The 26,484-nt window shown below is 48.1% G+C and overlaps 12 protein-coding genes across 12 annotated transcripts; 4 read left to right on the forward strand and 8 right to left on the reverse strand.

Annotated features, from left to right (window-relative positions):
• Positions 1 to 281: 281 nt before the first annotated feature.
• On the forward strand, positions 282 to 1,328 carry N7500_001633 (sterol desaturase family protein; the record flags this gene model as incomplete). The annotated part of the gene is made up of 1 exon (XM_056672779.1): positions 282 to 1,328. One exon carries the CDS (start codon positions 282 to 284, stop codon positions 1,326 to 1,328), a length of 1,047 nt encoding a protein of 348 aa, XP_056536298.1.
• A 1,129-nt stretch (positions 1,329 to 2,457) lies between these two features.
• Positions 2,458 to 3,066, reverse strand: N7500_001634 (bacteriodes thetaiotaomicron symbiotic chitinase variant 3; the record flags this gene model as incomplete). The annotated part of the gene is made up of 2 exons (XM_056672780.1): positions 2,458 to 2,877; positions 2,941 to 3,066. The coding sequence occupies 2 exons, from the start codon at positions 3,064 to 3,066 to the stop codon at positions 2,458 to 2,460; spliced, it is 546 nt and encodes a 181-aa protein (XP_056536299.1).
• Positions 3,067 to 3,315: 249 nt separating this feature from the next.
• N7500_001635 (uncharacterized protein) lies at positions 3,316 to 4,551 on the reverse strand (the record flags this gene model as incomplete). The annotated part of the gene is made up of 4 exons (XM_056672781.1): positions 3,316 to 3,459; positions 3,503 to 3,788; positions 3,849 to 4,345; positions 4,405 to 4,551. 4 exons carry the CDS (start codon positions 4,549 to 4,551, stop codon positions 3,316 to 3,318), a joined length of 1,074 nt encoding a protein of 357 aa, XP_056536300.1.
• A 1,072-nt stretch (positions 4,552 to 5,623) lies between these two features.
• Positions 5,624 to 7,404, forward strand: N7500_001636 (FAD-dependent oxidoreductase; the record flags this gene model as incomplete). The annotated part of the gene is made up of 3 exons (XM_056672782.1): positions 5,624 to 5,859; positions 5,907 to 6,107; positions 6,162 to 7,404. The coding sequence occupies 3 exons, from the start codon at positions 5,624 to 5,626 to the stop codon at positions 7,402 to 7,404; spliced, it is 1,680 nt and encodes a 559-aa protein (XP_056536301.1).
• Positions 7,405 to 9,107: 1,703 nt separating this feature from the next.
• On the reverse strand, positions 9,108 to 9,500 carry N7500_001637 (uncharacterized protein; the record flags this gene model as incomplete). Its single annotated transcript, XM_056672783.1, has 1 exon — positions 9,108 to 9,500. The coding sequence occupies one exon, from the start codon at positions 9,498 to 9,500 to the stop codon at positions 9,108 to 9,110; it is 393 nt and encodes a 130-aa protein (XP_056536302.1).
• Positions 9,501 to 10,132: 632 nt separating this feature from the next.
• On the reverse strand, positions 10,133 to 10,411 carry N7500_001638 (uncharacterized protein; the record flags this gene model as incomplete). The annotated part of the gene is made up of 1 exon (XM_056672784.1): positions 10,133 to 10,411. One exon carries the CDS (start codon positions 10,409 to 10,411, stop codon positions 10,133 to 10,135), a length of 279 nt encoding a protein of 92 aa, XP_056536303.1.
• A 519-nt stretch (positions 10,412 to 10,930) lies between these two features.
• N7500_001639 (uncharacterized protein) lies at positions 10,931 to 11,178 on the forward strand (the record flags this gene model as incomplete). The annotated part of the gene is made up of 2 exons (XM_056672785.1): positions 10,931 to 10,958; positions 10,991 to 11,178. The coding sequence occupies 2 exons, from the start codon at positions 10,931 to 10,933 to the stop codon at positions 11,176 to 11,178; spliced, it is 216 nt and encodes a 71-aa protein (XP_056536304.1).
• Positions 11,179 to 12,288: 1,110 nt separating this feature from the next.
• On the reverse strand, positions 12,289 to 13,895 carry N7500_001640 (Amino acid transporter transmembrane; the record flags this gene model as incomplete). The annotated part of the gene is made up of 5 exons (XM_056672786.1): positions 12,289 to 12,720; positions 12,777 to 13,135; positions 13,189 to 13,593; positions 13,672 to 13,685; positions 13,741 to 13,895. 5 exons carry the CDS (start codon positions 13,893 to 13,895, stop codon positions 12,289 to 12,291), a joined length of 1,365 nt encoding a protein of 454 aa, XP_056536305.1.
• A 1,860-nt stretch (positions 13,896 to 15,755) lies between these two features.
• On the reverse strand, positions 15,756 to 17,147 carry N7500_001641 (uncharacterized protein; the record flags this gene model as incomplete). The annotated part of the gene is made up of 1 exon (XM_056672787.1): positions 15,756 to 17,147. The coding sequence occupies one exon, from the start codon at positions 17,145 to 17,147 to the stop codon at positions 15,756 to 15,758; it is 1,392 nt and encodes a 463-aa protein (XP_056536306.1).
• A 541-nt stretch (positions 17,148 to 17,688) lies between these two features.
• bioDA (adenosylmethionine-8-amino-7-oxononanoate aminotransferase) lies at positions 17,689 to 20,265 on the reverse strand (the record flags this gene model as incomplete). Its single annotated transcript, XM_056672788.1, has 5 exons — positions 17,689 to 17,861; positions 17,914 to 18,491; positions 18,546 to 19,879; positions 19,938 to 20,031; positions 20,084 to 20,265. The coding sequence occupies 5 exons, from the start codon at positions 20,263 to 20,265 to the stop codon at positions 17,689 to 17,691; spliced, it is 2,361 nt and encodes a 786-aa protein (XP_056536307.1).
• A 277-nt stretch (positions 20,266 to 20,542) lies between these two features.
• Positions 20,543 to 21,922, forward strand: N7500_001643 (aminotransferase class I/II-fold pyridoxal phosphate-dependent enzyme; the record flags this gene model as incomplete). The annotated part of the gene is made up of 3 exons (XM_056672789.1): positions 20,543 to 21,344; positions 21,402 to 21,544; positions 21,596 to 21,922. The coding sequence occupies 3 exons, from the start codon at positions 20,543 to 20,545 to the stop codon at positions 21,920 to 21,922; spliced, it is 1,272 nt and encodes a 423-aa protein (XP_056536308.1).
• Positions 21,923 to 22,340: 418 nt separating this feature from the next.
• On the reverse strand, positions 22,341 to 25,756 carry N7500_001644 (ATPase P-type K/Mg/Cd/Cu/Zn/Na/Ca/Na/H-transporter; the record flags this gene model as incomplete). Its single annotated transcript, XM_056672790.1, has 4 exons — positions 22,341 to 23,000; positions 23,054 to 25,124; positions 25,183 to 25,448; positions 25,502 to 25,756. 4 exons carry the CDS (start codon positions 25,754 to 25,756, stop codon positions 22,341 to 22,343), a joined length of 3,252 nt encoding a protein of 1,083 aa, XP_056536309.1.
• Positions 25,757 to 26,484: the final 728 nt, after the last annotated feature.

Raw genomic sequence — 26,484 nt, forward strand, 5'->3', positions numbered from 1 at the left:
TCAATGATAGACCTCCTATACCCCATTTTAATATCCCGACGAGGTTTAGTCTCTCAACGCCAACTTTGTGGAGAATTCACATGCAGACGATCCTCGCCAGGTCAACATAGTCCATCTACCATTCCTGTTTCTTGAAGCATACGTTGGGGTAAAATGATCCATATAGGGAAGTTCGCACCTGGCTATTCACATGGTTTCTAAAACCGACATCTTCATAGGAAGGATATAAATGGTACCACCACCACTAAAGACGGCCACAGAATTCAACTCGAGCATTCATCATGGATTCCAAACCACTATCCAAAGATTCTATGCAATCAACATGGCGCACAGCCCCTCGCAGCGAATGGAACATCAGTCATTACCTGCTCGACGTGCTTAACGCCCACCCCATCGACCTAAACAAGGAGATCCCAGTACACAACAAAGACGAAAAAGTGCCATACATGCCTCAGTGGTCTCTCCATCGCTGGGTTCTCTTCTACTCCGCCCTCCCCCTCCTCCTCCACGAGACCTACATGTCATTCACCGGCCGCACCATAGGCCCAATTACCGCCTTCAACTTCTACTTCTTCGCCTTCAACGCAACAGTAATCTACCAAGTCCACATCCTCCGCCGTCTAGGCCACAAACACGGCTTTCTAGACGGCGACAAGCACGAACGCGACGGCGTCCCCGACGTCGGCGTGACCAAAGTAGTATCTTCTTTATACAAAACAACCGGATCCCGACTGATCCTCTCAATCTTCCTCTCCTATACCCAAACCCAAAAGCCCTCACAGATGTCCTGGGCTTGGCTCCCCCTTGAAATAGGATTGTACGGCATCGTGCTCGACTTCTGGTTCTACTGGTACCATCGACTAATGCACGACGTGAGCTATCTATGGAAATACCACCGAACCCACCACCTCACTAAACACCCGAACCCGCTCCTCGCCGCATATGCAGACCACGAGCAGGAATTCTTCGATATGGTCGGCGTACCGGTGATGACGTACTTTAGTTTGAAATCAGTCGGTCTACCGATGGGGTTCTATGAGTGGTGGATTTGTCATGAATATGTCGCGTTTGCGGAAGTTTTCGGACATAGTGGACTGCGGGTTCATTCGACTGTGCCGTCGACGTTGAGTTGGTTATTGCAGATGTTCGATACGGAGATTGTGATTGAGGATCATGATTTGCATCATCGGAAGGGTTGGAGGAAGAGTTATAATTATGGTAAGCAGACGAGATTGTGGGATCGGATCTTTGGGACTTGTATGGAGCGTATTGAGTCTGTGAAGGGGAATGTGGATTATGAAAATACGGCCAGGATGCCTTTGTTTTAGGGTGAGGTTGTTGTCAAGATGCTTGTGTTTTGATTTGAAGTATATCGTGTATATAGCTCGCTCTTTTATGAATTATGGTAAGTTGATGATAACTGTTATGTCTATTATCTAGCAATACATCAAGGATGGAAGAAAGCATAGGCTGTCTATTGAATCTCCTACGGCTTTGTGTTTTTCCTCTATTTGCCTTTCCTTTCCACGCCATTTTGTCCTGTGCGTCTACTTCTAGTATCAGCAGAATGCCCTCACAGAGGTCATATTCCATTATACCAATCTAGAGAGCCGCCATGTTGGCAAGTATCTCCTGACTCAGATTTCTAATATATTCCCACATTCAGCTGTTCTTGCTACACTTTAGCTGGCTGGCCTCACTGGTTCAACACTGGGGTCGAATTACATTCAGTGCATGTAGGGGATCGAACATGACCGATATGATTGACCCACCGGCCTCGCACTACAGTCCCACTTCATTTAGCCGATCCGAATATAGACCGCTAATTATACCGGCTATCAACAAAGACGGGGAGATGAAATCTTAGGTATATTACCGAGTACCAGGGTTTTGGGACCAATATTTTCTTTTGTCCTATAGGACTAATAGGACCAGCATATAGGACCAAAAATTTGCGAGTCCCATAGAACTTATTGAGATCTAATCCTAGCACTACTAAAGATATATTAGCTTATCATCTCTACCTCCGGGTCGCTTTATATTATTATATTTTGGAGCTTATGCTTTCGATCTTGGAACTTCCCAAACCTCACACTTTGAATATGATCTGGTCAATAGCTTTTTTCAGTTGCTCCGCTTCATAGACCACCTATGATACTACATCACCTGTTGCCCCTCCTATGGGAAAATCTTGGTGAATCAACCCGATTCTGGTCCCAGGGTAATTTTGTCCATGCTGCACGAGATTTTTGATAGAAAGCAGGCTCAAACTTTTTCCAAATGGCGAGCATGTCCTCCAACCCTGGTATATATTTATCGGCATATCCAATCTCTTTTTGCGCGACCGCCCGTGCCTCATTCAAATGAGGGCGAAGCTCGGGATAGTTCAAATAATTATAGACACCAATTGTCTGCTTGCGCCTATTAGCTCGTAATGCTCAGAAACGGTTTTGTCACTCAACTCAATGTACCTACTTTCTGTAAAACGCCCAAAAGCTTCTTAGCGGCGTGCTCGGGACTTTTCGAGGTGGCGCCAGCTTTAGTTTTAGGATGATCGTTGAATACGCCGATTGCCGTAGGTTCTTTATCCATCCAAAGAGTCATCGTGATAATCTTCATCTCAGCTTCGTGGAAAGACATTCGCGTGCGATAGACGTAGGAGCCTAAAATCTCAAAGACACGATCATTTGAAGTTATTGGGGCAGCCCAACCCTCGACATCAGTGATAGACTTTCCTGCCAGCGGTAGAGATACATCATATACTTTGTTCCATCCAGCCAAAACGCTCGCTGGATCTATATTTGCGGCTTTCATTATATTCCCGTTTGGCAAAACTCTCGACAAAGTCGTTACCAGGAACTTTGAGATCATATTCAGCTGGATCGTCTAGTCAGCCAATGCTTCAAAACCAGGAGGATGCGACAGAGTAGTGATACTCACCTCCATCATGTGCTCCGCGTGAGAGCCCTTTTTTGGAGGATCGGCATACTTGGTGAGTTGAACAGCAGTGGGCGAAGAGACATCTTGCAACATGCTAAGGTGTCTGGTCAGCTGGGTTGATCCCATTCCGGAATTCAACAAAAGTGACGCGCGCCTGAAGCCTGCAGCGAGACCCAAAGTGGACGGTCCGTCTCCTTTGAATATCTTGAGCCCCGAAACAAGGGGATCGATTAGTGAGACTAATTTGCATACTAAGCTAAGTGACTTTGGTAGGCAACACACGGATTCAGGTATGTTTGTGATGGTGTATGCTAATATGAACAATGACTCTAATTATAAACAATTCAATTAAATGACTTCGATCTAACACCCAAATCAGAAGTCACCTATATACCTCTTCGGAGGCTGCCCAGCATCTGATATAACCGAAATCTCTACCTGTTTTGTAATACCAGGGGCACAGGAAGTAAGAGAATCAGACGCACCTCCTATAGATGTACCAGTGTGCGTACTCCGATTCTGATCCAGAATGCGATCGATGCTGTTATTCTCAATATCAGACCCGAGCCCGCGCGCGGCGCGACTGGTTTGTCTCGTTTGGAGCACCATATTTGCGCCCAGTGAAGGGCATGCTGAGTTCGTAAGAACGGGAGTTCTTGCCGCTGGAGATCTTGCGCACGGAGGAGATGACTAAGGGGCGGATGCAAGGGATCGAGGAGGTGATGATAATGATAACGTTTTCGATGTAACCCCAGCGAACTAGTTCGATACCCCCTCTGGCTCCGGTATTGGTGATACTAGGAACGGCGCCCAGTTTTGTTGTTTTGATGATGGATGCGATCATTGCACTGTAGTCATAATGTTAGTTGTGTTGTGGCTATGTGTTGAATAGGGGTATAGACACTTACACAATACCCAAGCTGAGAAGAACAATCAAACTGATCTTGATGCGCAGTTTCAGATTCAAGTTCCAGAATACGATCGTTGGGAAGACGGCCAAAAATAGATCTGTGGCTGAATTGAATGAATTGGAATAGTAGGCGAATCTGATGACTGCTCTCGAGTCGCCACATGTCGTCGCGGCTGCGGCTGCTGCGTCCCATAGAGCGGTCACGTTCCGACATATGCTAATCGGTAGCACGGCAGATGTGGTGTTCCCGGCGAGTTGTATCGCCAGAAAGGTCCATAGCGCAGCCTGGTAGTACTTGTTTGTTTCGATAAGAGGGATGAGGTAAAGGATGAATGCGCAGCGGGCAAAAGTGGTGCTGAAAGTGATGATGGGTACTTGGACTGCGATATTTCTCAAGACTGCTTGCTTGTCGCCTGATGGTACGGTGTTGAGATTCTTGCCGAACCCATGCTTAACCGACAAGGTCAAGAATACTGTCGATACGATTTCCAAAATCTAAAGATCATATGAGTCAGTGTCTGAAATTGATTCATGAACTAGTTAGGAAGATCTACCTCAGCAAGGATCATGAGGCCATCGTCGATGCCAAACCGTTTGATCTTGATTTTGGCAATGACTCTTAGAATGACGATCACCGCAGCAATGCTCACGGCTACCCATAACACTCTCTCTAGGGCTGGGCCATGATCGCTTTGTGACATGGCACGAACATCAATGGGGTGTATTGACAGCCTTGTTCACCAGGCTTCCGCCATATAAATGAATTTGGAGTTGGAGTTATCCACCCCAGAGGTTTAGGAGAATGAAAAGCCAACGGATCATCTCGATGATCAACCCCGGATGGACAAGGTGATTCATGACCAATAGCGGGTACCTTGGCACTGTGCACTGAAGAGTCCTAAGAATGATCTGTGGCTGCACCATAAATCAGCTGAAGCATAACCGTGGATGCACAAAACTTTATCTTGCCTTTCTGGCGATCATTTCTGATTAAGTCGTTTTAGTAGATCTAGTTCCAAGGTTCGCGAGTTTCAATTTTGCATTTATCCTTTTACCTCCAATTGTGACCCAAGATTAATCTTCATCAGCAAATGAGATCAGAGACTCCAAGTACTGGAAATGGCTTCTCCTAGCTTCCAATTAACATCCACACCGTACAATGCTATGATATCCTCTAAGGTTCACTGTCCAGATCAGCCATCACTTATATCTATACAAACACTTCCATGTACATATGTAAACGAAATTCTAAGATGTTTGAAGCTTCAAGCCACCAAAGCATAAAATATGAAGGTGCACCCGTGGACGACAATATCTCTTGAAGTGGGGCTTAGGGGATTCATTTCAAATAGTTCATTGGATGGATTTCATCTGTGTTACACTGAAAAACTGGATCCGATCTCGGCTTTTCCTAGCCTGTCCGCTTCCGAGCCCGGGAGAGACCAAGAACGTTGGTCATAGACAAAAGAATCATGTTGTGTACTAGAATTTTGAAATACTGCCCATCCGAAGTCCGGCTGTTAATCCCAACTACATTCAGTCGCAGGCGCATGAGAACCATGTGGCTTAGTGTTTCGGTTCAACCCCGATGGAATCCTCATATCCACAATGGATCGGACTAGTCCCACTAGGGAACATCTCCGAACTGGGCCCAAAGTCAACATTCATGTTCGATCGGGGAATGCCAAAACCACATTTTGTATAAATCAAACAAGGTGATCGACATTCGTGCCTCCATTTCTCGACAACCTTATCCCTTTCATCTCCCCCACCATGAAGTGGACATTGGCTTCACTCGTGGCTCTTTCCGTGCCGGTCATTGCATCGGATTGTCACTGTTTACCGGGTGATACTTGCTGGCCTGCTCCATCAGCTTGGGCCTCACTGAATTATACAGTTGGTGGTCGTCTGATTGCGACCGTGCCAATTGGAACTCCCTGCCATGCACCAAACTACGATGCTGCCGCCTGTGCAGCGCTCAAGGCAAATTGGACAAAGCCGGAGCCCCAGTGAGTGGTGCTATTCAGGGGAAACCAACGCCGCTAATCGTCACTAGCCTTGAATCCTCTTCGTCGGTGATGCAGACGTACTTTGCTAACCAGACGTGCGATCCATTCACCGCCAAGTCCAAGCCATGCCTCCTCGGCAACTATGTGAACTACGCTGTGAACGTCTCTTCCAGTGACCATGTCGTTGAGGCTGTGAATTTTGCCCGCGAGAACAACATTCGATTCGTTATTCGTAACACCGGCCATGAGTAAGTCGCCTAACCGCCTGGGTCTTCATACTGGTCTATGCTGATCGGATATAGTTATCTTGGTCGTTCAACCGGTGCCGGTGCCCTCTCTGTATGGACTCACCACTTGAATGATATCGAGTACAAGGACTGGTCGAGTCCGACCTACCAGGGTCCCGCCTTCAAGGTTGCTGCCGGTGTGGTTGGTTACCAGATCCTCGAGGCCGCATCTGCCAAAGGCTTCGTCGTTGTCACTGGCGAATGCCCTACCGTCGGTCTCGCCGGAGGCTATACACAAGGCGGCGGTCACTCTGCCCTCAGCACCAAGTTTGGCCTCGGAGCTGATAACGCCCTGGAGTTCGAGGTTGTCACCGCTGCGGGTAAGCTGGTCAAGGCCTCGCGATCTGAGAATGTCGATCTTTTCTGGGCACTGAGCGGCGGTGGCGCCGGCAACTACGGTGTTGTTATGTCCATTGTTGTCAAAGCATATAAAGATGCGCCCATTGCCGGTGCTACTCTTCAGTTTACCGCAGCAAATATCTCCACCGACACCTTCTACGAGGCCGTTTCGCAGTTCCACTCTCTTTTGCCTGCCATGATCGACCAGGGCGTTACTGTCATTTACCAGATGACCTCGAGTGCTTTCATCATCAACCCCATTACAGCCTACAACCAGACCACTGATGACGTGAAAGCCATTCTCAAGCCATTCGCCTCGAAGCTTGCCAGGCTCAACATCAAATACAAAGCCAGTTTCACCAAGTCCGACTCGTACTACGACCACTACAACAAGTACATGGGCCCACTTCCCTGGGGTAACCTAGCGGTAGCCAACTTCCAATACGGCGGACGTCTAATTCCCCGCAAGACCCTCGAGCAGAACCCCCACGGGATGGGCTCAGCACTGCGCAACTTGACCCAAGCAGGCGTGATCGCCGTCGGAGTCGGGATGAACGTCTCTGCCCCGGTCAACGTCTCGAACGCAGTATTCCCAGCCCTGCGCAACGCAGCAGTAACGATGCAAATCGGCACACTGTGGAATGAGACCGCGCCATGGTCCCAGATGATCGCAGACCAATACAAGATGACGACTGAATACGTGCCTCAACTCGAGGCCGTCACGCCGGACAGCGGCTGTTACCAAAATGAAGCGAATTTCCGCCAGCCGAACTGGAAGCATACTTTCTTCGGAAACAATTATCCCCGTCTGCTCGCTATCAAGCGCAAGTGGGATCCTTCGTCGTTTTTCTATGCCCTCAAGGCTGTTGGTAGTGATGTCTGGTCCGTGTCTGACTCCGGGCGGATGTGTCGGGTTTAGGAATTCTCTAGGGGCAGTCTAAATTTCACGACAGGTGCAAAATAGCGTTGCGCCGTTTCTGGTTTAGACATTGACGGGATATATGTTTGTCGTATAGTAAGTAGATCATGAGCGTGTCTTGGATAATGACTTTTCTCCATGCAATCTTTCAACCAAACTCAACGAAATCTCTCAACGTTTTGGAGATACAAACTCTCGACCTCCACCGATGTACCTAGATACTCGACTTGCGCTTTAACTTATCTTTCGGATCTTGTTCGGACCGCCAATCGAGTTTTTGCCAGGCAGAAAATCAGTAACAAATCCATGATCCCGCATATATACCTATACAAATCCTTGAATCCAGTCATTTATCAACTTTGAATCTGCTTACGGTACGGGTAGATAGTTGTATGCCATTTAAGTAAAGAATTGGAAAAACAACCCAATTTGTATGGAGGTGAAGAACTTCATTTTTGGATTAAGTTACAGCCACCTAGGAATATGGAGATATCGCAATTTGGAAAGAGGCTAAAAGCTTTGTTTGTGGACTGCGTATTGAATAACTCTTAAACACTGAATAAAGCGATGTAAGAAGCGACTCAGGTACTCTGGCACCAACAATGCCCCAAAAGATGAGATTTGAAGCCCGAAAGAAGGACTAAATGCATACATGCTCAAAGCCCAATAGCTAGGGCGCAGTAGTCGTCAGGTCGTCAGTTTGTCGGGTTATCAGGTGAGTTTTACATACTAGTAGCTCCTAGCCTATTAGCAAATAACTCACGCTTACTAGTAGACTTTACCTGACAACATGACAGCTTTTAGGGCTGTAATCTATTTTATAAACCCTATATTAGTTGCGACTAGTAGCTCCGACCTTCTACTAGTAGCAATCACCTTACTAGGAGCTACTAGTATGTAAAACTCACCTGACAACCTGACGAACCCCCCTTCTCCATCCCTAATAGCTATACCCAGCGCTCCGCAAAACCCAACCCCCCATTACAGCCGATCTTAACGCGGACAAATCAATCTCCGTAATCGCTGTATTATAGCCCTCCGCTATTCATACCAAGTTCTTGGAAAAATAGGCCTACAATAGTCATATAAGCATACATATCAATTATAAAGAATACCAACCAACCATTGTCGGGGTATGGCGGAAACATATATTTTGACATTTAGAATTTTTGAATTAACGCGTTTTCTTATTGTTTAAAACGTGAATCAGGGAGAGGCTTAGTACTTAAATCTAAATAACCTTAAGTGATCAAACAATTACCCCAAGGATGAGGCCCGGAAATGGGAGTGAAACGAAGGATAATTCTAACCCCCTTTTAGGGGGCTCAACTTTCATGTACAGGGAACATATAGATTTAAAACTCCTATCTTTCTTTGATCCTTACGTTTTGATCAGGTGCACGAAATCCTAAATTAGCATAAGGATGACATTCCACACTTTCCTATCCTATTATTCGAATGTAAGATATCATTCTTGTCATAGCACAGTAATTAAATCAGCATACATGAAAGTGTGAAAGACAATGTGAGCTGATACTCCTTTCGTAGGCAATTAATCATAGTAAGGTAAGGTCCTAAAGGATGCAATGTGTTTATGTAAATTGAAGTGACTTGAATTCAGATACATAGTCCCATATCTCGAAATTAGGTCAGGAACAGCAAGTTCTCAATACAAGAGCAGGATTGCATTTTTGGACCAATGCCTAATCAATCTGGTCCCAGACCCCGTTTGCCATTTTGAGTGCAATCTCACTGAACTGGTCGGGCGTCAGTTCGTGTGCTAGGGTGACCCGAATCGAATATGTTGTCGCAATGACGGAATCCAACTCCAGCTTTTTCTCTCCAACCACCTTCATGATATGACACAGGAGAGTCTCCATAGGAAATGACCGTGATGCACGGTAGATGCACTTGACGGTGTCAATATGCTGACTCCGAACGATGATATCGACCGCGGGTGGGCCCATATACTCCTGATAATCGCCTTCGGATGCAAGCTTGATCTCGCCGGTAGCGCGATCGCAGTACTTGCCATCCACAACTGGCGTTCGTTCCTCGTCGTGCCACCCAGGGGCGTGGAACTCCAAAGGATGCATCGATGACATGATAGAGAAGTGAAATCAAGTGTCTTGATTATTGAATTTCAATGTATTTTTGATTTGGCAGTATACTCTTTTGATGGATTTGTCTTATGTTGGGGAGATGTGGATGGAAAGTCTGAAATGTGCGACAAGGATGCTTTTATATGCGATAGGGTGAGTGGCAATAGTTGGTTACATGCAGGAAATATGATTCATACCATCATCCAAGCCGGGAAGGGGTAGCATTCTGAAAGGGCTGGGGGCGGCAGAAAAGCCGGCTTCCTGGCAGGCAGCATCATAATCGCACATAGCCACTCACGTCCTTCACATGGGTGATCAGCTTCTACGTGGAGGCTCTTTGTTCGCTATGGTACATATACGGAGTATCATCTATTGGCGTAAATTACGAAGATCACAATCTGAATTATACATAGGACTCAATTTATCATTTCACGATGGCCAATCGTGTGTATTGTAAAGACTGTCTGATTGTGTTTGTCAAACTAGTAGTCACTTGCAAGTGAAGATAGACACCCATTCCCCATTTCACTTCCATCCGGTGGCAGAGCTACATGATTTCGCATTCTCTAAGGACCCCAAGTTAGTGTTTCCATCTCAATGAGTATTCTACACAGAAACAATACTCACTACGACGCGTGGCAACCACACTTGGCACACTGGCCGCCGCTCTTCGCAAGAGATGAAGGGTCACAAAGGTAAGTTCCCTTGCTGTCACAGCGACAGCCATCCTTCTTCTTCCCGTTGGTGCAACGAGAGTCGGCGTGCTGACCCCCATCGCACTTAATGGTATACTTGGCGCGGGGAGCCACGTCGACCGGGTTCGGCTCAGGGGCGGCAACAGGGTTGGCCATGGCAGCGGTGCCAAGGACACCAATGATGAGGGCTGCAAGCTGAGTGGGCTTCATGTTGAGGAATTTGGTAGTGTTTGGAGGAAACGATGTTGTCGATGTCCAGGTGTATGGGAGCGTCCTCCTGCGACTTATATAGAAACAGGACCGGAAACACCTTTCTACTTTTGTACGATACGGCCACCACGGCAGAGAGTATGAGAATACCTACATGGGCAAGTTTGGAGTGCATAATGCATGTAAGATGCGAGACGGAATGACACGCCCATGGGTATGCTGGCGTAGCGACGATCCATCACCATGACATCTCAATTGGATAGGAGCATACTGTGGTCGCCTGGCAAGCTCTAGGATGTAGCCCTTGCTTTGCTCCTGGCTATGTATTATGCTGTCATCCAATCACTCCGTGGTCTGACTCGGTTTTGATATCAAAGAGATTCCATAATTATTTCTCCCTATCTGCTAAGGCCTCTACTGATATCGATCTCCCGTGTCAAGCTATTTTCCATACAAGCGCAAAGACCATAAAGGGATGGTATGTGACATGAGTTCCGTGATTGTCACGGATCAGATAAGATGACTGTCTTCAAGGATTCCACGGCCTGTGAGCATGAAGTTGACATTAGAATCCACAAGGCAAACAACGCGATCCACAAGGCAAACAACACGAGCTAGGAACCAATAAGGCCGGTAGCTTCCGTGGATCTACAGGTGAATATCATGCCTCCGAGGATCCGTACGCCTTCGCGGGAGCCGCCCCACTGCCCAAGACTGCATACTACACAGTGCATGCAGAAATCCAGGTGCTACCCCACAAATACTAGACATGCACATATGGGGCACAGCAGCCCCCATAGTGTGGGATCAACCGTCACCCGAGCCCCATTACGCACCCCCGAAGCGGGGTCCAGCAACTCCTCTCGAATAGCTGGAGGCGCAAACCCGTTGGGCAATGACTCGGATGGCAAGAAAAGGCCAGACTGGACATATCTAGAACGATGGATGCGGGCTAGATGGAAAAAGGATATAAAGGATACGATCAACGGAAAGGAGACTAACCACAGGGTATCGTCAACCAAATAATCGTATACGAAAGACGTCCCCGTTGGCCATGGCGCCAATGGGCTATGACAAATGCATCAGACGCATTTTTGAGATAAGTGCTGAAAGTACGGGGTAAACAAACGCGGATCGACAAAAACAGTACTATTGTATAAGCTCACACGCCGATCCCGACTCCAAGACAGTCCAATCAAGACTAGCAGCCAGGTTCTAGCCTGGATGCGTCCAAAATTTAGTCAGGTCCCTTGGAAAGTGGAAGCCTAGAATGTGTTACATTTCACCCCGGTCAAGGGTTTCCCCATAACGGAATGATCGGCTGTCAAACTCTCGTCCCTGGCATTAGGCGCCCTATAATATGACACAAGGCAAAGGGAGTGATTATTGCTCACCTTTCTTTTTCCACTTCTCCAAAGGCATACAGTCAGTGGACATCAGTTTCTAGCCCCACCTGACTCACCGCTAGTTGGTCTGTACAACCCAAGTTTCGGGCGAGATATCCAACCCGGACCCGGACCTAACCCTGGGCCTAGGCTAGAGCCGCAATGGGGCTCTAGCAGAACTTAAATTTACACAAATCCAACCTCTTGGCGTTTCTAACGCTAATAATCAATATATATAGTCTGAGCACTTTTTTACTATTCCAAATCGAAACGATAGAAACTCATATATTAGACATCACTGTTACACAAATCCATATAATCGAGTCTTGTTGAATATATATTTTGGTAAATAAGTATACAAGTATCAATATAATAACTACCCAAGTAGTTAATATTGAGATAGTCTAATAAGCAGAAATATATAACCAAGTCAAAATCATATCGTCTAGTAACCGTAAAAAGTGTAGGTAACATTTTAATATACAAACAAGCTTAAACCTCGGCATTACTAGCGCAAGAAAAGCTGTTGCTGGACGCGTCATCATGAATAGCCTTACCGGAAACGTAAAGGCCAAGACCACACATACAACCACCAATCAGAATAATGCACACGTTCACAATAGTGAGTGCAATCTTCCGAGGGGAAGAGAACCATTTACCCTTGTTGATGTGCAACCAGTACACACCACCAAGACCGTAACTGAACCAACTAGCGAACAACGAGCTAATCAGACTCAGCAGATCGCTGAAGACAGGAACGGCGTCGGCGATAATCCAGGCAATAACCCAGCAACCAAAAGCAATTCCGACCCAGGAGCCGATCGCGACCCAGTCACGCTTCTGCATACGGTCAGTGCCACGGAACAGACGGACGTAGATGTACTTAAGACCAATGTGGCCGTTGACGACACCAGCGCCAATAATCTGTGAAACATGTCAGGAGCTGAATATATCACAAAACAAGTGAATAGGAAACGAACCGTAGGAATGGCAATTCCGTAAGCTACTTTTTTCAGGATAGGACCAGCCGATCCAAGAGCAGGAGAGGTGACCTCCTGGCCCACGTAGTAGTAGATCACCACGGCAGCAACGGTGTAGAAGCAAATCTCGAAAGTCTGCAGCATAATCAGGGCCTTGGGGAAATCCCTGGGTTCCTCCATCTCAGCGAGCAGACCGAAGAAAGCCACGTGAGCGCAGTAGGCAAAGACGATGTTGGTGACAGCGCTGAAGGCTTGGAACAGATTTGTGTCGACAGTAGCCTTAAGGTTCTGGCCACCCTGATTCTGGACACCGACTGCGATCATAGTGATGATGACAGCAGTGAGGATACTAGCGAAGGCTGTCATGTGATAATTAGCGATGGAAACCCGGAGAGTTGAATTTGGTACATACACATGCACGAGATATAGGTCATGTTCTTCATGGTCCGGGGCAGAGAACAGACGAAACAGATGACGAATCCAACAGCGGTGAAAACCATTGTACAGGTTCCGTGTTCAGTGACAGTGTTCATCATGACACTGAATGTCAAGATGTGACTACCCATAATGAAAATGGAGAAGAGCAGCTGGCCGATGCCGAACAGTTCACGTCCAAATGCACCGAATAAGATCTCGCCGGCGTCAGCCAAGTTCTGGATATGAGGGTATCGGGCGCGGAATTGGTGAATTGTGTATCCGGTATAGGTAGCGAGGATTCCCAGTCCGATGATGAGGATCAAAGCTGGGGCAAGGCCTAGCTGGGCAAGGGTCTTGGGCAGGGATAAGACACCTAGAGAGACGGATTCGGCGATCATGACTAGATGGGAGGTCAGATTGGTTCATAGCGATCAATCAACTGATCATCAGATTTGATTATACGCGTGCTAGCACTTACACATTCCCGTTTGCCTGATCCATGATTAGCCCATGTTCCTTGAGGTATTGCATCATTGCAGGTACTTACCACCACTTCATAGTTTTATACTTGACCTCGGCGCCATCTTCATCTCCAAAAGCATCCTGATATTGCGGCTTCTGATCTCCCAACATCTTCTTTTCATTATATCCCGACTCCGAGTCAGTCGGCTCCTGGTAGGGTGTCACTCCATCGAGAATCATGATGTCGACTATAGACAGGGAGTTGGAGCAGGGGGAATAGAAAGAAAGGAGAATCACTTGTGGGCAAAGAAAAATTCACCGGAAGTTTCCTCCATATCAACCGAGACAACCCCGGCTTACGTTGTATGGAGAGTTGGGGCTCAGAATTCTGGGGCCCGGATCTTCTGGAAGTCTGCTTATCTTGCATTTCTATTGCCTATTCACATTATGTGAATTCTACGATCTCCAGCAAAAAGAAAAGGCTTTGATGGCAACCTTGCGATGATCCATAGAAATTAAGCGTCGAGGGACCCACTTCTGGACAGGACAGTGGAGCTGCCCTGACCCGCCCTGACCCGCTCTTTTGACGAGTGGCCAATCATACTCTCGGCTCGGAGTTCTATTATCTAACAAGAATTGCCGGACTTCGCGTGGCTGGCCGTGGATAGCCGCCTAGTGGACCTATGCTGGAACAATCCCGAGTCCTCAATGGCTCCAGCCTTACAAGCTGTTACTAAATGCCAAGTGCACTGGTTTAATCTAGTTGTGAGCGTAGTTATATGTACGGAGTAGGAAGTACGGAGTAGGAAGTACGAAGTAGGAAGTACGAAGTACATTGCACATACATTGAAGTCCATATAGTCGATTGCACAGTGAAATTCAAATTGTTACTTATAATAGGGAAAATCATTCCAGTGTAAGACCATGGGCTCCAAGTGAAGCGAAGCTTTGCCACCAACAAAATTAGTTTCAGCCAAGCCTTGCCAATTCCGTCTGGGCAAACCTTTACGGTTCGGCTTTTTTTCTGGAACATCCGAAGGTTCAAGTGTCTCTGATAGGTCCTCACCGGCGTGTTCTTTGGGTCTCGGATTTATCCCTTGACCGTGTTCCAATAGGGCTATTAATTCCTAATCGGGACATTGTATCGTAAACAGAGACTGGATCCTGGATATTGTCCCAACCCTGTCCCTAAAATCTCCAAATTGTCTCCAACCCTAGATCGCAACTAATTCAAACGTCAGACTTTAAATGCATATGTATTTCATTCTCCGCACTCAGCTAGTTCTCCAAAGCACTCCACCTTTTACAGTCATCGTGGGGTCCGTGATGTAATTTCATCTTGCCACAATGCTCCGCAAACCCCTGCTTAGTAGGTACAGAACATGCCACTCAACATGACAATCCATGGACCAAGCGTCGGAACTATCCGTGCATGCAATGACCGGCTATCTATACGGGGGAAGCATACCCGCCCGTATCCTGTTTACGTAGGAGAGCAAGGATTATCACAATGACATTCCACTCCTTTAACTCAGGAAATTATGTAGCGTCCTTTGCAGAGGTGGATCGGGTTCGAGGTCGCCACGCAGGCCCATGCTATATTATCTCATGAACAAGCGTCATGATGTCTCTGGGTGCTATGAGGCCACGTTATGTAATACCGTAGGCTTATAAGGGGATTAACCTGACTAGTCAAGATGTGTGAGCATTGAGGTGGGGTTCTATTTGTAGAAGCTACTACCTTCATTTCCGAGGCTAGCTAGTATTTTTTAAGCTAGAAGTGCTACCAAGTGTAGCTTGCTGTGCATTGTGACTAGCACATGAGTATAGGATTCCCGCGACGATGGTTGACGTGAGAAGAAGCCGAGCGCTGCACTGTGCATAATACCCTTCGGGCCAGCACAGAAAGATCACTTTATTTAAGGCTGCACAGCCTACACTGACCTGGATATAATTTCTCAGACTACTGTGAGCCTACTGAGAGCCTACTAAGAGATCAATGAGAGATCAATGAGAGAACCAACATGATAGGCTAAAAAAGTAAAGGTAAGCAAAACCAAGGATAAAACATCATAAAAAGGCCTTCGAACGCGATAAAGGTCATTCATCGGAACGTCTAGTGGCCTGGAAGAGAATGAAGTGCAGTTTCCCTTTGATTTGCTCCGCCAACTGAGTGATTGTTTCATTTTGTAGAAACACCCACTGTGTGGCCTTCCTCCCAGTTGATAATCGCATCACATAACTTTCAGTGATACTCATTTGTATATCATCTTCCGAGATGGCGAAAATGCGGTCGCCGACGCAGCAGATAGGACCTCTCACAAGATCCGCTCGTCCAGGTTTCCAGAGGCGGTCAAATTTCTCATCTGGCTGTACCATACTCCTGCATGTCCAAACATATTCCTTCCACTCAGGAGAAAACCATAGGTCTTCCTGATAGAGGTTGTTGAGGAACTGTCGCGGGACTTGAATGTGAATGATACACGTTTCAGCCTCTGGACATCTTCTAGCTACATACCTTCGATAGTTCTCAGCTGTTTCCTTTTCTGGGGTCCAGTAGTGGGCATTGCAATTCCAATTGAAATCACTACCAGGGGCCGTCACAAGGGCGCTTGGGTTGACAGCTCCATTTTCCCAAATGATGGCACCTCGTTGCTTGAGCTCTGAGTGTGCCTTTCCTTTGTACAAAGAAACGTGGTCATCCATGAGCAAAGGTGAATCAGCCTCAACTCTGACACGTGTATTTGGAAACTTGAAATCGCTTGGTGTCATGCTGATAGTTGCTGTGACAGCTTGGCCCGGAGTTGTGGTTTGGTCGTCTAAGGATTGGTCGGAATGACCTCGAGGCCCGTTAGATTTCTCTTTCTGGGCAAGAAGGTGATTTGCATAAGATTCTAGGACTTTCTGTTTCGAGAGCAGAGCAGCATAGTTGATTTCAACGGTATCTTTTGCCCAATAGAACAGTGACTCCGTGCCAAAGATTTGCGAAAATTCTGGGTCTGTAATGGCACCTTGAATTTCTTGATTCAACCCAATATCTCTGAGTGCATCTTTAGGGCTCATATTGTCATATTGGGAAAGTTTGAGTGCGGAAAGATGTCCAGAGACATAAGCTATAAGGTCATCAGGGTTCTGTTCTGAATCGGGCCTCTTGCGGTAGCGGTCATAAATGACACGAGAGACTTCTGGCACGAATCCGATGTATTCAAGGACCTCTCGACTTTCTATTGCGATTGGAATGTCGAAGGTATGAATGACGTCAGGGTTGTATCCTTGAAAGCTCATTGATGCGGAAGCTGTAGACGAGGAAGAAGGGCTTGAACTTGGTTTCGGTGCCCTGAAGGCGGCTGATACTTTTCTTATTGTGGATACTTGAGGGTGCGGTTCTGATAGAAAGATTTTGGCTTCCTCGAGGCAACGTATTTGTGCTGGCGTAAGTACTGTCGGACGAGGGAGAGGGCCTGGAGGCGTAGGGACCGTATCAGTGGACATGGTGAGATTTGAATGAGAATTTGGTAGGCAGAGAGAAGATGAAGACTGATGAGAGTGGTGAGTAAGAAAGAAGAATAGTTTCGATCAAAATATTCATTAGATGCTTATATTGTAGGTCTCACCGAGGTTTGTTCTCCGATTCCCGATTAGGCTCAGTGGTTTATCTTTCTTTCTCAATTTGATAGGGAACTAAGGGTGGACAGTCGCTTATACGGCCTTATGATGTCTTTCTTACGGAGCTTCTCAGAGGTCTTTTCAGAGGTCTTTTCAGCGGGCTTTTTAGGTCTTATAGATAGACTACAGGAAGACGCAGAAAATCATACTTTCTGCAAGCGACTTTTCTATGTATAACCTTTGATAACCTTCGAAGACGTCCGCGGGTCTACCTCAGCACCTGGGCATAAAACAGCAGGGAGTAAGCGTAAAGGGCCATCGATAGGAATGATATTTACAAATGATCGCTACAGCAATTGTGTACAGTATTATGCGCTAAATATTCAATTGTCACTTAAGTATATACATTTTCTGATCTATGAGCTACCTACACTAATGCTGATCGGAGGAGACGCTCCATCTCTCGGAGCGACTCGGGTTTGGAAGTGACACTGGACATGAGATAAAGAACATTGCCGAGGACACGAGAGTGAACATTAAACTGGTCACCGCCAGCAGCCAGTTTCTGCTGCAGTCCCTTTGCAGCATTGGAGGTGTAGCCTGCGAGGTTGTTAGTTTAATCAATGCTAGATTCCAGATCTCAGAAACATACCTCCACCAGCTGCATCACGCAGTGAGATACTAAGCACAGTTCCAATGGCAAACACGCTCTCCACCGAGGCCGTAGAAGACAAGTCCTGCAGTAGACCATGTGACCAGACACTCCACACATCCGGAGTTGAGGCTTCAACAGTCGCAGGCGAGCTGCTACGCCAGTCAGCGCGGTACGCATCCCACGATCCATCAATATCAAGCTTAGCCATGGTTTTCAAGGAGTCAACGGCGACTGTGCATCCAACTGCATGGGCGGTGTAACTGTGACCATGGAGGAGGGCGTCGCTCTTCTCCGGGCTCGAGAAAGCATCGAAAATTTCCTCGCTAGCGACAGTCGTGCAGAGCGGTACCAGCCCGCCCGTGAGGAGTTTGGCGTTGACGGCGACGTCGGGGTGCACGCCCAAGAAGGATGCGGATGTCCGGCGACCGAGACGGTACAGTCCAGTGAAGACTTCGTCGAAGATGACTGGCAGGCCTGACCAGGACGGGGATTGTTTGGGGGCGGGAGCATTGGCGGAGAACAGCTCTGGGTGGTCGCGGACCACATCAGTCAGACATCTTTGGAAGAGGGGATCACTAGGAGATGGTCAGTATATCTATAACTGAATTATTCTGCGCCTAGATTCTTACCAGAAAAGCATTCCACCCGCACCGAGGATAACCGGCTCCAGGATCAATGCTCCAAACTTCACTCCTTGGCGCTGGACCAGATCCTCAATAGTGCGACGAATGTAGTCCTTGTAACGCTGTGCAGTGGCGGACTCAAGACGCTGGCTGAGGTCAAAGACCGACCCCAATGAAGCGAAATCAACATCCTCGCCAAGTTCTGCCTGTAGCTCACCGGGGATCTCAACTTTCCAAGATCCGCCAACCATCTTGACAAGAGGGAAATCGAACCAGTGGCCACGGCCACGGTACCACTCAACCTTCTTATTGTATGTGGAAGGCTCCGAGCAGTCCATCACACCGATGGTGTCACCGTGGTAGCTACCTTTGAGTCCAAGAATACCAATCTGCTCCTGGCTGGCATCCCAGCCGTACCGGTCGCAAGAGGCGCGTAGACCCATCTTCACAGCAACTTCCATCCCCGTGCTTCCATTGTCTGTGTAGAAGACCTTGGTGATTCTCGGGTTCTCGATGGTGTTCAGCAAATCATCTGCAAGCGCCAGGGCTGGCTCATGGACGGCCCCTGCAAACATGACATGTCCATACCGACCGGCGGCATAGGCAGCAGATAGTGACAGCTCGGGGTTACCGTGGCCCAAGCCTTGGGTCCACCAAGACGCAGACCCATCGAATGTCGGGCGTAGTTCACTTTCGGTATCTTTGGACTTGTTGGAACCGAATGTTTGGAAGTAATCATCATACGCTGAGTCGATGACAGTAATGTCCTTGGCCTCCATGCCTTGGTGCTGGGTAAAGGGGTACCATATCAGCTCTTTCGCACGGTCGGCCATCTCTTCGAGACGTTGAACGCGCTCGGTATTGTTGACGGACATGTCTTCGAGTAGCCGGAGGATCTCGGATTCCTTTGCGGCCTTTTGGTAATAGCTGAGCATAGCCTCCTCGTCCCTCAATTGGGAATCGGCATCTAGCTGCGATGGCCGTGCTGGAGGTGCTGGTAGCGACACCAACGGAATACTCTTTTTCTGGAAGTAATCCCGCAGGTATTCGTGGTTTTGGTAGTACTCATCCCGGAACAAAAGAACCGATGAGACATCGTACCCACGGAGGAGCAACGACTCGTAGGCAGAGATCGAAGAAGAAATTCCCCCTAGACGAGAGTCTGCCACCAGCACAATAGGCAAACGGAGTGGTCGATACAAGTCTGCCTGCGAATTGCCATTGGGGCCAGGGGAGTGCACACCCCCAGCAGTCTCAACAAGGGCGAAGTCAATGTCCGACCGCGCCCAGCCGGAGAGCGTGTTATGTATGGATGCGAGGAGATCATCGTCTCGCGGAACCTGTGCAATGAGTTTCATGTCTCGTAAGTAGGTCAATGGGTACTCAATGGGTACTTACAAATTTATCTTTTGCTGCCAAATGCGGGCTCACTGGGTCATCGAATTGGTAGAGACATTTGGTGAGCGTCCCAGCACCGTAACGTTTCAAGTGCCTACGATTGTCAGCAATTGAATTGTAATGAAATCAAAAAATCCAATGTTTACCGATCGTCGGCATCATCCAATGCCCCTGTTGACACGGGCTTGAGGAATGCGGCCTGCTGTTTCTGGCGTTGAACGGCATTACACAACACAGTGGAGATGATTGTCTTCCCCACGTCCGTGTTAGCTCCATAGACTTGATGAGCTCTTAAACTGCGCCAGAGCGCTGCGCCGACTGGAGGCATGATGTGAAGTGAAGTGAGTCACGATCAAGTCCAAGGACCTCGGGACAAGTTGAGTTTCCCACTCGCCGAAATCTCCACATTTCTTGTAATTCACCGATTTCCCCTGTTGGGTCTCAACGACTACTTCTTGGCTTGGAGATCTGTTCCATCTCAACAAGTTTATCATTCGGAAATTAGAAAAATTAAAGTGGATCTGATAACGATCACCCGTCAGGAACAGGAACAGGAACAGGAACAGGAACAAGAACAAGAACAAGGGAATTGACATCAATTGATCATGAAAATCGAGATGACTGCTCTTTCATCGGAGAAATTGACAGCATCCAAAACCCTCATTGACTCCCTTTCCGCCGCATTATCGCACCGGGAAGCCAAATCTGCCCGTCGGAGGCTGACCGTTCTACCCCGGACAGCTGTGGATTTCTCCTCCAACGACTTCCTCTCACTGTCAACGTCTTCTGCATACCGAGAACGCTTTCTGGCTCTTTTGAACAACACCCCGCCATCATTTCCCCTTGCTAGCGGGGGTTCTCGGCTATTAGACGGGAATTCGGCTTACGCGGAAGAGCTCGAGAATTTTGTCGCGACATTCCATCAAGCTCCGACAGCGCTTCTATTCAACTCCGGATACGACGCCAATGTCGGCGTATTATCCAGCCTCCCCCAGCCAGGCGATGTGATTTTGTACGATGAGCTCATCCATGCCAGTGCCCATGAGGGCATGCGTCTGTCGCGGGCCGGTGCTCGGAAGATGTTTGCCCACAGTTCGCCAATTGGCCTGAGAGAGGCTTTGCAGGCTCAGATAGCTGAAGATCCAGCCATTGCGGAAGGAAAACGTAATGTATTTGTCCTTATCGAGTCTATCTACAGCATGGACGGCGACGTTGCTCCCATCAAGGAGTTTATTGCGGTTGTTGATGAGCTGCTGCCTCACGGTAACGGATATTTCTATGTCGATGAAGCGCATGCGACTGGTGTATTTGGACTTCGAGGTGCTGGGGTGGTTCAGGAACTCGGCGTTCAGGATCGCATGTTTATCCGCGTGCATACATTCGGCAAGGCACTAGCGAGTCACGGTGGTATGTTATCTTGTCCAATCCCTTGTTCCTTGGAATAAGCAACTGACCTTTCTCCAGCCATGGTTCTCTGCGGACCAGAGACAAGAGATTACCTGATCAACTATGCCCGGAGTTTGATCTATACCACCGCTTTAGGATTCCCATTCCTGGCATCAATTCGTGCATCATATGAGCTTCTATCATCTGGTGAAACTGAATCAGTGAGTCTATCCTGAATTCCGAACTCTAGTACTCAGCTAACTAGATCACAGTTACAACGCCGGCTTCAGGAATTGATCCGCCATCTCCGACAACGGCTCGATAGCCTCCACACATATCAATCAGTCATGTTCGAAGTCGACCATTACCCCACATCCCCCATTATCTCCCTTCGTACATCGCAGCCACGACAGCTGGCGAGTCTCTGCCAGGAAAATGGATTCATCGTTCGAGCAATCATGCCGCCGACAATCCCCGAAGGAAAAGAGCGGGTGCGAGTGTGCTTGCATGCGGGAAATACCGAGACTGAAATCGATGGCTTGACACGGATAATTCAGTTGTGGCTTGATCAAAGTCACAGAAGTCTGACAAAATTATAGAAGTATGAGGTACTCTTAAAATTCCCATAGGCAATGTTTACTGGTGAAGCTTGGAAGTACTCGACTTCACTTCAGGCCAAGTTCTATTGGACCCATTGTGTTTGAAATTTCTATTTTATATGCGTCTAATCGTATAAATCGCATGAACGAGGACCTGTCTCAGGCCATACAAACGACGTGGAACCTGTTCTCGCGCATGACTCTAGCAAGATAGGGATTGTTCTAAGCATTTTGAAAGCCACCTCGGAGATTCGTATGAATAGAGATGTCTCTGAATAATAAAAGTCATGAATTTCAAAACAAAACTGGTGGTATATGTCTAATGAACAAGTAATCTGTAACAAATGCAGTAGAGGATCTCAAATCACAGAAGCAAACGCACGCTATAGGATAAATGCTCATTAAAAATCAAGACCACCTAAACCATAGATTGCTCCACCTTCATATCACTGCCCTGCGTATCCGAGCGGTCCATGGTAGTGTAGCGACTGAAATCTCTCAGGTTGCGATGCTCACTACCAGGTTGATCACCCCGAGCCGCAGCCTTCCGGTCCTGACGACGGAAGTAAATACGCTTGCACCATTTCCAGGTCTCAATGCCGAGGAAGAAAAGCACCGTCTCAACAAACACAATCCCCCATTCCCAGCTGATGCTGCTATGCATGAAGACGCTGTGGTTGATAACGGGGATGTAGATGATAGGGAATGCAAGAATGAAACCAGTCATGATGCCGAAGAAGAGGAACTTGTTGCGCCAGATATCGTGCATCCATTGGGTATAACGTAACTTTGAGTTGGGCTGCATTTGGAAGAAGCTGCGACGCAAGTGCATCATCTCCCAGGCGAGGAAGAGGGCGAACCAGGTCATGCAAGTGAAGGTAGTGGCGCGGGCGCGGAAAACTGTTTCGCAGTTGTAGGGTTTGTCGGGGTTGTTGTATTCTGTGTTGCAGCCCATGGCGAGATCACCGTCTCCCCACTTGAACATAACGAGAGAGAATGCTGACAGACAGAGACCGGCCATCCAGACTCCGTAGACGAGGGTGTCGATGATGATTTCCCAGGTGAAAATACCTTGTTTCTGTGATTTGTTAGTAAGTTGGACCGCGAGGGAAGTGGTTTAGAAGAACTTACGCTTTGCGGTGGCCGGTCCATCACTTCTGGGGCAGCAATCTCCATTCCCAGGCCCATATCAGGAAGACCAGAGGTAACCATAATAATCCAGATGATCTCAACGGGGGAAATAGGGAAGACAGACTGGTTGCTGTCATCCTTGAAGGCCAATCCAATGAGCAGGGTAATAGCCAAAGCAACATTTTCCGCCAGAAGATGCAGAACGAATTTCTGGATGTTATCGAAAATGCGACGACCTTCCTCAATACCGTTGATGATGGAGGCAAAGTTATCATCAGACAACACTAGCTCGGAAGCATCCTTAGCCACATCAGAGCCATTCTGACCCATGGCAATACCGACATCAGCCCGCTTGAGCGAGGGAGAGTCGTTAACTCCGTCACCGGTCATAGCCACAAAGCGTCCACGGCGATGCAGGGCATCGATCATACGGACTTTTGTGTTAGGCGCGCAGCGAGCGATAACCAATGGAAGAGTGGGGAGCTGGTCAATCTCGTCTTCGGTCAATTTGTCAAACTGGGAAGCGGTCATGACCATAGCATCAGCAACGTCCTTGGCGATCATATCCATGTTTGCAGGAATAATTCCGACTTGCGCTGCGATCGCGCGGGCAGTACCGGGATGATCACCAGTAACCATATGCACGGAGATTCCAGCCTTGTAGCACTGGGCAATAGCCCCAGCCGTCTCCGGACGAGGGGGATCATAGAGACCAATCAAGCCGTAGAAAGACAATTCTTTCTCAACCTCCTCGCGGGGCAGAGGGTCGCCGCCTTCTTTTGCGGGAGAGGTATTCTCGCGACCGGCCATAGCGAGCACACGAAGACCCTCTTTAGCCAAGGCCTCCATGTTCTGCAAGATTTCATCGCGGATTTCATCGTCGATAGGAACAGGGTCTGAATCGGGCTTCCATTTGATAGTGGTGCACGCCTCGAGAACGCGTTCAACAGCGCCTTTGGTAAAGATCATTTCATGGCTCTTCTCTGAGTTTTCGTCACGCTTGGAGAAAATGACAGACATTTTCTTCACACTTGAGTCGAATGGATACTCGGCCTTTTGTGACCAGACCGGCTTTTCGCCTTTAGTCCACCTATCTAGGCCCCAGTTGAATCGAGAGGCGAAGACCTGAATGGCAATGTCGGTGGGTTCACCACGAGCCTGCCATCCCTCAGTGGCACTTTGGTGGAGATGGGCCAGATTTGCCATGGCAGTGACGTTGAGGAAGGCCTTGAGCTCATCGTTGTCTTTCAGCAGGTCATCTGGCGATGCTACATCGCCCGTTTCCTTTCCATCCAATTTGACCGGAGCCTCGGCCATGAAGCTCAGTTCGCCGTCCTGAGGGTTAAGAGGCTCATTCGAGGCGCCGACTAAGTAAGTTCCCGCAGATGGAATCCAAGCCCTCTTTACGACCATACGGCCTTGAGTCAAAGTACCAGTCTTATCTGAGCAGATATTGGTAACAGCGCCGAGAGCCTCCAGAGAATCCAGCTTGCGGACAATGACATGACGCTTAACCATCTGTTTAGTTCCGACAGCCATGGTAATCGTGAGCACAACCACCAAACAAGCCGGAATCATAGCCAGACCAGTCGCGACCGCATAAATGATAACCTCGCTATCACCGCGCCAATCATTCGACGCAGCAACGACAATCGCAAAAACGACAGCGATGGCAAAGAGCAGGAGTGCCAGCTTAGACAGTTTCCGTTGCAAAGGTGTACCAACATTGGTACCCAAGAAGCGGCCAATAGCATCAGTGGTCGTCAATGTCCAAGCCTGGATATACCATCTCTTCTTTGATTCGCCTTCAGGTCCGCGCTTAACAGGGCGACGCTTGGAGTCAGTTCCACGGAGGGCTTGAGCGATAGCTCCAATCTCGGTACTCATACCAGTTCCCACGACGACACCACGAGCACGTCCTCGGGTCACGGTGGAAGAGCTGTACGCGATATTCAATCGGTCGCCTGGGCCAGTGTCGACGTCGAAGGTGGCATTGGCGTCTTTCTGAACCGGGAGAGACTCGCCGGTCAACAATGCTTCATCGGTTTCGAAGTTAAATGCTTCAACGAGTCTGCAAGGGGGTTAACTTGAGGTTCTGGAATTTTATGCGCTGGGGTTGCGGTACATACCTGACATCAGCAGGGACAGTGTCTCCCACTTTTAGTTCGACCATGTCGCCGGGGACGATCTCATTTGCTGGGATAGTTGCCGTCTTTCCATCACGAGATACTACACCCGTGGGTGAGCTGAGCGATCGTAGCGAGTCCATGGTCTTTTCTGCGGCGTAGTCCTGGTAGACACCGACAACGATATTCAGAGCGATGACGGCGGCGATGAAACCTCCTTCAATCCAGGACTTGATACCGAAACTGACGGCCATGGCGATGATAAGAACCTGTAACTTTTTAGCAATAACTCTATAGAAGGTCTCTCCTGCTTTGGACTTACCAGCATCATGGCGTTGGCGATCTGTCGAATGACAATCTTCGCCAAGGAGACGCCCTCGTCTCCTTCAAGCATATTCTGGCCATATTTCTCAACGCGCTGCTTGGCCTCTGTAGACGTTAAACCATCGTCGGAATTGGTTTGAAGTTCGCCGATGACATCATCAAAAGAGAGACTATGGGCGGGCTGGGAGAGAGGTTGTTGTGTGTTATCAGCAGGGCTCTGAGGGCCTGAGCCTTTTTGGGCTTCCTGCGACATTTGGCGAGCGTAGTATGTGTGTGCGTGTGTGTGTGTCTCTAGTTGAGTAGATTGAGTGAACGATAGTACTTCTATGAGGCTCTTAAGGGGGCATCATATAGAAGGTATTTGTAAGAGAATGAAATTCCATCCACCGAATTACTTTGAGTAATAGGTACACTTCTATGAAACAACCTTCTTTTTTTCCTCCGAGGGGGAAATCGCAAGGTATAAATAAGATAAGAATCTGGTCTCGATGGCGAAATATGACCGGCTGTTAACACCGGAAATAATCTGATGGAAATGGCGTCCGACGTCCGGGGAACCAGCTATCATCATGTTCTCACATCCAATCAGCTTCAATTCCCAGATCTCGGTATGAAGCGTATGTTTCTTGGCGAATCATGCTCAGTTTCCCCATTGAGTTGATGACGCAAACAGTCCTGGGCGACGGCCGACATGTCGCCCACGCGACGATTCTCCGATTCTGATTGGTGCGGAGGGGGCTTGGCGCTCTCTTGGCTGGACAGGTCATCGCCCTTTATTGCTCTGATTTATTTCCCACCTCTGGGCGCCTTGGCTCTTGGCATCTTGGAACTTCTTGGCATTTCGGGGCTCGAGAGTTCCTCCGCCTCAAATCTACCCACTTCTCCGGGGACATCCCTCTATTTTCATGAGGCAAAAAAGACGACTAAACTTGTTTTTTTGCCTCAAAGAATGGGCCCTCAATTATTATTGGAAACACGGTG

This window comes from Penicillium coprophilum (genome assembly GCF_028826855.1).
Source record: "Penicillium coprophilum strain IBT 35676 chromosome Unknown utg000002l_segment0_segment0, whole genome shotgun sequence".
Taxonomy (NCBI): domain Eukaryota; kingdom Fungi; phylum Ascomycota; class Eurotiomycetes; order Eurotiales; family Aspergillaceae; genus Penicillium; species Penicillium coprophilum.